Below are 9630 nucleotides of genomic sequence, written 5' to 3' on the forward strand. Positions count from 1 at the left end.
AACACTGAAGCCTTTAAGCCTCGGTTGCCTTTTCTTCAGCAACTTCCGTCCAAGCCCAGACTGGCAATCTGTGGGTTGATATATTTGGCTCCTGCCATGATATACATGAAAGAATAAAAGCGGTTTTATACTATAATTGGGAGTGCTGTCAATTCCTTGTATTCGTTCTGAAAAAGCATGTGAAGATGAACACATGATGTGGCGTGCACCCCTCTGATAAGAAAAGGAATCACCAAGGAGCTGGGCCAACAAAGAAATTGTAATCTGTGGGTTCCGGCAAATGCCAGAGGGGCTGCTATGAGTTGCCATAGACAGTCACTATATATTGGGCTGGTGGGGGCTGTTTGGGCTGCTGTGTGGCCTGTTTGGGCCTCTGTGTACCTGAAATGCCAGGGCCTGTTTTGAATCTCAGTTCAAGCCTGCTTCCGTCCTCTGAGGTTATATGTGACAACAACTAAAGGTGACCATAGACGTAACAATTACAATCTTTCTTCGAAAAGATCTTTCCAAGAAAGATCATTCGTTTCAACAAACACGTGTAGAGCAGAATCGTCAGATAAACAGGTAGATATACAGGTAGAAGCAATAGAATTCTACCTGTATCTGACGATTCACCACTAACAATGGCCGATGTTTGGGTGCCTTCAAAGGCACCTAATCAAAACTTTCCGTCCAGCCGATTGACAAGCCGACCGATATCCAAGTCTTCTGCCGATATCGGTCGGCTCTTTTTCCACCATACACGCACCGAATATTGTACGAAAATTTGTTTTGTATGATATTATCTGTGCACCTATGGCATCTATTCATTTTAGGGAAATATGCATATATCTTCCAATTTGTTTTTAATACAACCCGTACAGAATGTTTCTTTATAACAAAACATCTATTTGGAATAAAAGTTAAAGAGCACATACATAGTTGACATACAGTATATACTTAGTGGTTTTTAAAGCAAATTTAATCTGTCTGTACACAAAACTAAAACATTTTAGCAGGGACTTTAAATACATACTTCCCCCATGGCCTTAAGAAATCCTTGGTCGATATTCAAACTATGCCAGCTCACATCCGATACCATGTGGGATGCAATACCAAACAGGAAGGCCACCAGTCTCTGTGCACTCTGTTAAAAAGTAAATATGTGATATGACCATTACTATTATTACTACAGGTTATTTGTTGGAAAGACAAAAGATGATAGTGGGCCTATTATAGCTTACAATCTGTTGTTATCTTACTTTTATTGCACCTTTTTGGGGGTTTCCGCTGACTGTGCAGAGGGGTGGTTCACCTTGGAATTGCTAATTCTGAGCAACTTTTCAATTGGCCTTTATTTTTTATAGTTTTTGATCTATAAAAACTCTTTCCAGCTTTCAAAAATAAATGCTCCCTGAGGCTACAAATGTATAGTTATTGCTACTTTTTATTACTGATTTTTCTATTCACGCCCTCTCCTACTCATATCACAATCTCTTATTCATATAAATGCATGGTTGCTATGGTAATTTTGACCTTAGCAACCAGATTGCAAAAATACTGAATAAAAAGCAAAATAAATCAAAAATCACAAATAATAAAAAATTTAAACCAATTGCAAATTGTCTCATAATATTATTCTCTCCATCATACTAAAAGTTATTTTAAAGGTGAACAACCCCTTCAAAGGTGGAGAATTTTTTCAGAAAGTAATCTTTACCTTGTCCCATGGCTGTGGATAGACTTCTCGGATGTAATTAATGCTAGTCTTGAGAAAAGGTGTCCAATGTGAATCTTCAGATACTTCATGGCATTTTCCTTTAAAGACAATATCAAAACAGGAAATTTAAATATTTAAACATATTTAAAGAATATATTCTATTTTTATTAGTACTGTAAACTCTGCTTACTCTCAGGTAAATCTGTTTATTGGTTATTTCTATTTTGCATTGCAGTGGATCCAAACCAAGGACAATTTCCAACAGACAAAACAACTGGTCCTATGTACTAGCCCATTATCAATATATATACAAGGACATTAAGACAATTTGTACATTAATCTACTAAAAACAATGCCTTCCCATTTAAACAAAACAGGGTTTGTTTGTCCATATATTGCAATATATTTAAGTTGGCCAACTATGTCAAAGTCATCCCTGGTCTGGCCAGTCCTACACTCAACTTTCATCTAATTCATTAAGAAATCTATCGCTTCATTATACATTTTACACAGGGACTAAATTTTACCTGCAACTAAAGGTGGCCATACACAGACTGATAAAAGCTGCAGACAGACCAAGTCGGCAGCTTATTGGTCCATGTGTGGTGCTCTCCGACAGGCTTCCACGATCGATATCCGAGAGATCGTGCAGGGGTAAAAATCCTGTCAGATCGCTGACTGCATCTGTTCGTTGACGTGGCCCCGTGATCCAGTCGCCCGTTATGATCTGATCATTGGGCCCTAGGGCCCACTGATTGGATAAGCCCGATATCGCCCAACTCAAGGTGGGCATATCAGGGAGAGATTCACTCATTTGGCAAAATCACCAAATGAGCGGATATCGATATGTATGGCCATCTTTACTTGTTGCTTTCAAGGTCAAAACTCCCAAACATGGTTGCCCTTTTATTGGCCACTACTTGGATCACCTGACTATAGCTGGGGTGGGAGCTACAACATGGAGCTGGCCACTGCTCCTGTTGTATAAAATATAGCAAAAAAGGGAAAGTTGTGCTCACCACTAAAGCTGACCATAGATACAAAGATCCGATCGTACGAATCACCGTACGATCGGACTTTCCCATCTCCCGACCCGCCACTAACCATTCAGATCAAAGTCTTACCAGTCAGATTAGTTAAAGAACAGATCAGCAATGTTCTGCCCCTGACAGCAATCGTAAGATATCTATGTGCAACCAAAGCTAGTGACAGTCTCCCACTGAAAATCGTACGATCGGCAATACACGCAGAGATATTATCGGCAGCCGACAGAAATTTTCTAACCTGTCCGATCGACCAAACGACCGATCTCCGCTGGATGAAAAATGTCGGGACTCTCCACACACGTTCCAAAAATCGTACGAATCCTCGATTCGTACGATCAGATCTTTGCGTCTATGGCCAGCTTAAGGGTCAGGGCACACGCTCAGATTCGGGAGATTAGTCGTCCGGTGACAAATCTACTCTTCTTCGGGGCGACTAATCTCCCCAAACTGCCTCCCACCGGCGATTGACATTCTATCCGATTTGTTTTCCGAAGTTGCCTCACGAGGAAACGGGGGGCGGCTTCGTAAAACGAAGTGCTCCCAGTGCCAGCAATTTACATTCTAGCCAGTGTGAGGCAGTTCAGGGAGATTAGTCACCCAGAAGAGGAGATTTGTCGCCGGGTGACTAATCTCCCTGAATCTGAGCGTGTGCCCTGACCCTAATAATTAAACTATTAAGCAGGGGTGCAATGAGGCTGTGGCCATAAAATTTATATTCAGCATATCAAAGAACAACACTTTTAAACTAGGATGGTATATAGGGTGTTTATTTTATATTGCTGGTTTTACTTTCTCAAAATTTGACACATGCAAATAAGTTACTGTCAGATTGAGAGGACAATGGCAACATAGGCCAAACAGACAGAATGGCTGATCACAAGTAGTTGTTCAGGCTGTACTTGAACACACCTAAAACTTGCAGTCATAAAAAGTTTTGATATCATCTCTTACCTTGCTCACATATTCCCTGGTAAAAAGCATCAGGGTACACACTACCTGCTTGGTATGCCTCAGGATGTTTTTGTAATAACTACAAAAAAGATACAAGAAAAGCATAGTATTTACCATAGTCAGGATGCTGTGTAATAACAAATGTTTAACACAAACGGACCCATAGCACAAAACACTTTGCATTCCGTGAATGGGCGACTGATGGCTATTTCAAACATTTGCTCTGTGAGGATTGCTTGGGATTAATAATGTTAGCATTGGCACGACTGGTGTCCATTATAGTTAGGGGCCGATTCACAAAGGGTCGAATATCGAGGGTTAATTAACCCTCGATATTCGACTGGGAATTAAAATCCTTTGACTTCGAATATCGAAGTCAAAGGATTTTAGCGCAAATAGTTAGATCGAACGATCGAAGGAATAATCCTTCAATCGAACGATAAATTCCTTTGAATCTAATGATTCGAAGGATTTTAATCCAACGATCTAAGGATTATCCTTCGACCAAAAAAACTAAGGAAAGCCTATGGGGACCTTCCCCATAGGCTAACATTGAGTTCGGTAGTTTTTAGATGGCGAACTAGGGGGTCGAAGTTTTTTCTTAAACAGACAGTACTTCGACTATCGAATGGTCGAATAGATTTTCCTTCGATCAAAAAAAGCTAGGAAAGCCTATGGGGACTTTCCCCATAGGCTAACATTGATGCTCTGTAGGTTTTAGGTGGCGAAGTAGGGGGTCGAAGTTTTTTTTAGAGACAGTACTTCGACTATCGAATGGTCGAATAGTCGAAGGATTTTTAGTTCGAATAGTTCGATTCGAAGTCGTAGTCGAAGGTCGAAGTAGCCCATTCGATGGTCGAAGTAGCCCAAAACACACTTCGAAATTCGAAGTTTTTTTACTTCGAATCCTTCACTCAAAGTTACTGAATCGGCCCCTTAGTGCTTTTCCTATTAGGGTGTCTTCATAAAAGCCCCATGTGCCATGAGTTTAGGGATTAATTAAAAGAAAGGTGCAAAGTTTGCTATTGCAACCAGTCAGAAGGCAGCATTGACTGATCAGTTATCTGAACACAAAGATCTAATTGACAGCTCTGGTTCAGTAGGGCTGGGCAAAAATTGTCCGCTTAAGTACATTTATTTTAGTGTTTTATTTGTCATTTCTGCTACCCACATGTAAGAAGCTGAGAGATATATAAAAATAGTTTGAAACAGCTATAGTTCAAATCATCAAGAATTATAAGATGGTGTACCTATATGGAAAGTAATTTCAGTATATATATATATGTTTGACACCACGTGGGTCCATTTTCTGTTTTGCTAAAATTTAAAAAAATAACATAAACAAAACGGTTCCAATATCAATATTGCCCATGTGTTCTATCTACAGTATCAAATGAATAAGAAAGTACACTTAAGTCATTAAAGTTTCCCTTTAGCCATGAGTAATGTATACAAATGTTAGAAAACACATTTATGGGTTTGTCTTCAATACAAAAATATTTATCTGAAAAGAAGCAGCAAACATTTCTAGTACCTCTCTGTAATTAACATTTCCCTCTATCTGGTTGAAGAACTCCAGTGCTCTGTGAGCTGTAGGAATAACACATTTGTATATATCTGTTACATTGGTTATGGCATTAAATACAATAATAAGCTCAAATAAAAAAACAGTGTTTATTTTTGAAATATTAATCATGTATCAATATAATTCTGAAATGCTTTAGTCATGGGACCTTCCTTACAGGAATGTTGTCGTTGTAGGACCCATGTCCAATCCATACCCGTATCTTCTCACTCTGTATGCTACTTCTTTGCACGCTCAGGTTCCAAGACAGGGAATCTCTGGGAGCAGTGTATTTCCCCAGTCTGACCTGCATCCAATTCTAACCTGCAATGGTTCATAAAATTCCAAACCAACCCCCCCCCAAGTGGTGGTTAACCCACAGGTCACCGTGGGTTTCATTTCAACCCACACATAACTAATTCCTTACCATACTTTAAAGCATTGCTCATAATTAATTATTATTATGCAAGCCTTTAAAATAAATTTTAAAAGTCCTACTTCTCTAGTTCGTTGGTCTTATTATTATTTTTAGCCAATACTGCAATTGATTGCATACAGCCTGATACATAGGGGCAGATTCACTAAAGGGCGAAGTGGCTAACGATAGCAACTTTTCACCAGCGTTAACATCCACAGGGACATTGCCAATTCACTGACAGGCCCAGAGGACAATTCATTAGTGAAAAAGACCGTTGCTAGCATTTGTTCACTATCTCTCGCCACGCGACTTTTTCGCTCTAGCGAAAGGTCATTACTCCGCAAATTCAGTAAAGTGCGGATTTTACAGAACGTTACCTCTTTCGCCAGAGTTGACTTCGCCACCTCAGACCAGGCGATGTACTAAAAAGAAGCTAGATCTTCCTCAATCTTCTGTCACTTACATCATTTCCTGTCTGCTGAAAATGCATTAAAGTTCCAAAAAACACTGGTGACTTTTCCTTTTTTGAAGCGGGATTAGCTGCATGTAACATTCATTTTACAGTAGGACATAATACTAACTCTCTTGTCTTTATTAAGGTTCCCTGGACATTGGAATAAAAAATGGTAACTTCAAGCATTTGTAGCAAAATTTATAATAAAGATGTCCATACAACTTTAAATTTTGAATTTGAATAAACTTTGAATTTTCGGGAGGCACAAATGAATGTTAGCGCATCTTCACAATGAAATGCTCGCACTGCTGAAGTAATGCTGGCGAAAAGTCACCAGCACTCGGCACCTAGGACGCAACTTGCATATAAGTGAATTAGCGTTGGTAGCGAATTCGCGCCTGGTGAAGTGGACGCTGGCAAAAATTCACCCGTTAGTGGCCTATAGTATATTTCCAGATAAGACCACACATTAACCTGAAATCTACATCCATTTTGGCAGTATCAGGTGTGAGTTTAGGCCAGAGAGGGCACTGAACATCAACTCAAAACTTCACAATTTGGGAAGCGCTTGTCTAAATACATTACTCATCTACAGTACAGTGGCTTGCAACAGGGTGTACATTTAGGGGCATATTCATTATGCTGTGCAAAATGAAATTCAACGACAAAATGGTATAAAAAGCTGTGTAAAATAAATGGCGAATTTATCAAGTTGTGTGAAATTTTACACCATGCAAATGGCAGATTTGCTGATGTTGTTTTACATTGCTTAGTTACGTTAAAATGTTACGCCATTTTTTATACGCGAAGCCTGGTGATATGTTGTGTGTTATCCCACTAGTTTTTTACACAGCATAATAAATATGCCTTATAAAGTTGCTTTTAAATAACAGGTAAACATTCAGGTGATTTGTATTCTATTATAGAATATAACCCCAATGCAGTCAAAACGTCACAATAAAGTATAGTATGCATTATAATATCAATAAAGAACTTACCAAGCTCAATACGTGTTGAAATACCGCACGGTGCAGCCTGCAACCAAAGCAAAGAAGTAATTAATAATGTGCTTTTCCAGAACAAGAACATTGTTGTGATTCCAGTTATAAAATGTGTGTTGCGTGTGAGTTTGAGACAGTGTAGGATTTTGGAGTTGTAACCTTTGTTGTTTGTTGTGCTTATCTCACAAGGGTAATGATACCGTTAGTTAAACTGTCCAGTTTAGTAAAAGTAGTGTGTGTGTGTGTGCAGTCTAAAGGTCACTGAAAGGATTTTTAGTAATAAAATCACTTTCCCCTGTCTGCCAATGGGAAGAGTACTTGTTGTACCTTGATTTTATATATCATTTCTTTTAAGTCTCTAGTCTTTTTTGAATACATGAACTATTTTGCTTTTATCAAGAGATGCCAACCATGATCCCTTCTTAGCACGTCTGCCCTGTCCCTGACTCCACAAATCATTCCGCCACAGTCCTGCTTTCAAAGATTGCACAGTTCTCATAGACAATCATGATAAAGCATCTTAAGAATATGTGACAATGCTTGAGAATTTTCAGTTAAAGGTGTCGTTTGCCTTTGAGTTAGTATGATGTGTGTGACATTCTGAGACAATTTGCAACTGGTTTTCATTTTTTATTATTTGTGGTATTCTAGTTATTTGGCTACTCTAAATTGTCCCAGTTTTCGCAGGACAGGCCTGCACTGTCAGCCCAAAAATTGAAGGATGAATTAATTTAGATGCAGACAAAGCATTTGACAGGATAACTCACACACATATCAAAAGGCTTCTTAAGTTCCAACATTTTGGCATACAAATGCTAAACCTCTTTAAGACCCTATATTCCCAATCATACACACATATCACAGCAAATGGCCTTAACTCAACTAGATTTCTGATCCAAAGAGGGACCAGACAGGGATGCCCTCTTTCACCATTGCTTTTCAACATTGCGCTAGACCCCCTCCTAAAACATCTATTGAATAGTGATATCTTCAAAGGTATACCATTAGGCACACAAAGACTCAAACTAATAGCATATGCAGACGACATCCTTCTATTTATACACAAACCACAAACCGAACTACCCTATATTCTAAAAAAGATAGAAACATTTGGCACTATAGCAGGATTTAAAATCAACTTAGATAAATCGGAAGCACTGCGTCTACAACATACCTCCCCTGCAGACTGGAACACCTCCTTCCCATTTAAAAAAGCGAAAACACACATTAAATTTCTCGGGATCCAATTACCACAACGCCATCAGGACCTCTACAACCTAAACATTAGGCATACAATAGACCAGATAGAACAAGAAACCCGCAAATGGATTAACACAAACTTGTCATTCGCGGGCAGACTCCACTTAATAAAGATGATTGCATTTCCCAAACTTCTCTACAAACTACAACTACTACCATATAGGATACTATCCACGGATATCAGAAGATTACAACACATAATTAGATCATTCATATGGAATAAAAAAGACCCAGAATCAATCTTTTTAAACTTCAACTACAAAAACATGAAGGAGGACTTAATTTCCCAAATGTAATAGAATACAACGATGCTGCCCTTCTCCGATTTGCAGGTGACTGGCTCCACCATAGAAACGTTTTCACCACTATTTCCTTAGATGACACACTCTCAGAGGGAATATCACTTAACTGTCTACTACACACACCTCTCAAAGATATCCCAAAAAACATGAAAGATAATCCACTATTTATCCACACATACAATACCTGGCACAAAATTCGGAAAAAAATCAACATCTCTCAATTCAACTCCATACACTTGACCTGGATGGGGAATAAAAACTTCACTCCTGGTCGCTCCAATACTGTCTTTAACATATGGCAAACGCGTGGCCTACAAAACATAAAAGATATGGTCACGGACAAATTCACCTTACTAACTACCTCTAACCTAATACAAAAATACCCATTCCTGCAACCCCATCAATTCGCATTGCTACAAATAACCCACTTCGCTACTCAGCACCTGAACAAACTCACTGAAAAAGACAAAAATAATCCCCTAGACTCCCTTTGGCTGAGACAAGACGCAGTTAAATCAACATCCCAAATCTACAGACAAATCAGGACGGCCCTAGATATTGACCAATCCACTTTCAACTTTACAAAATGGAAAACGGTAATCCACTATCAGAGAATGAAGACATCTTAAAACTACCACACACACGTCATGAAAAGTCTGCCCGCCAGCACATACCAAGAGATGGCACTACAAATATTACATCAAACTTATCTCACACCTGTAAAGAGGTTCCACATCGGAACTGACTCAGCCCTGGCAGCAGAAATGCTTAACGAGGATGTAGTATACTAATGGGTTAGAGGGCTGACAGAGACAGTGATATGTGAGTAATACTACCGTGAGTTTGAATGGCTGCTATGTCCAATAACCGAGAATCAAAATATTCTGGAGGAAAGTCTCCAGCTATTGGGAATCTAATGTCTCACTTCTCCGCTT

At 39.1% G+C, this 9630-nt stretch overlaps 1 protein-coding gene across 6 annotated transcripts in view; it reads right to left on the minus strand.

Annotated features, from left to right (window-relative positions):
- Positions 1-6051, minus strand: part of LOC121394695 (phosphatidylinositol-glycan-specific phospholipase D-like) — a 56095-nt gene extending 50044 nt beyond the window's left edge. For 2 of the 6 annotated variants that reach the window (XM_041566323.1, XM_041566322.1), the window contains exons 1-4: positions 5231-6049; positions 3697-3775; positions 1700-1797; positions 1016-1126 (exon numbers count right to left, since the gene is read on the minus strand). In XM_041566323.1, coding sequence (XP_041422257.1) covers positions 1016-1126; positions 1700-1797; positions 3697-3775; positions 5231-5392 — 450 coding nt within the window. In that variant the 5' untranslated portion in view covers positions 5393-6049. Of the gene's footprint in view, positions 1-1015; positions 1127-1699; positions 1798-3696; positions 3776-5230 lie in introns of all 6 variants that reach the window. The other 4 variants (XM_041566324.1, XM_041566326.1, XM_041566325.1 and 1 more) reach the window with 4 other exon arrangements.
- Between the last annotated feature and the right edge of the window lie 3579 nt (positions 6052-9630).

Source organism: Xenopus laevis, chromosome 6L (assembly GCF_017654675.1).
Source record: "Xenopus laevis strain J_2021 chromosome 6L, Xenopus_laevis_v10.1, whole genome shotgun sequence".
Classification (NCBI taxonomy): Eukaryota; Metazoa; Chordata; class Amphibia; order Anura; family Pipidae; genus Xenopus; species Xenopus laevis.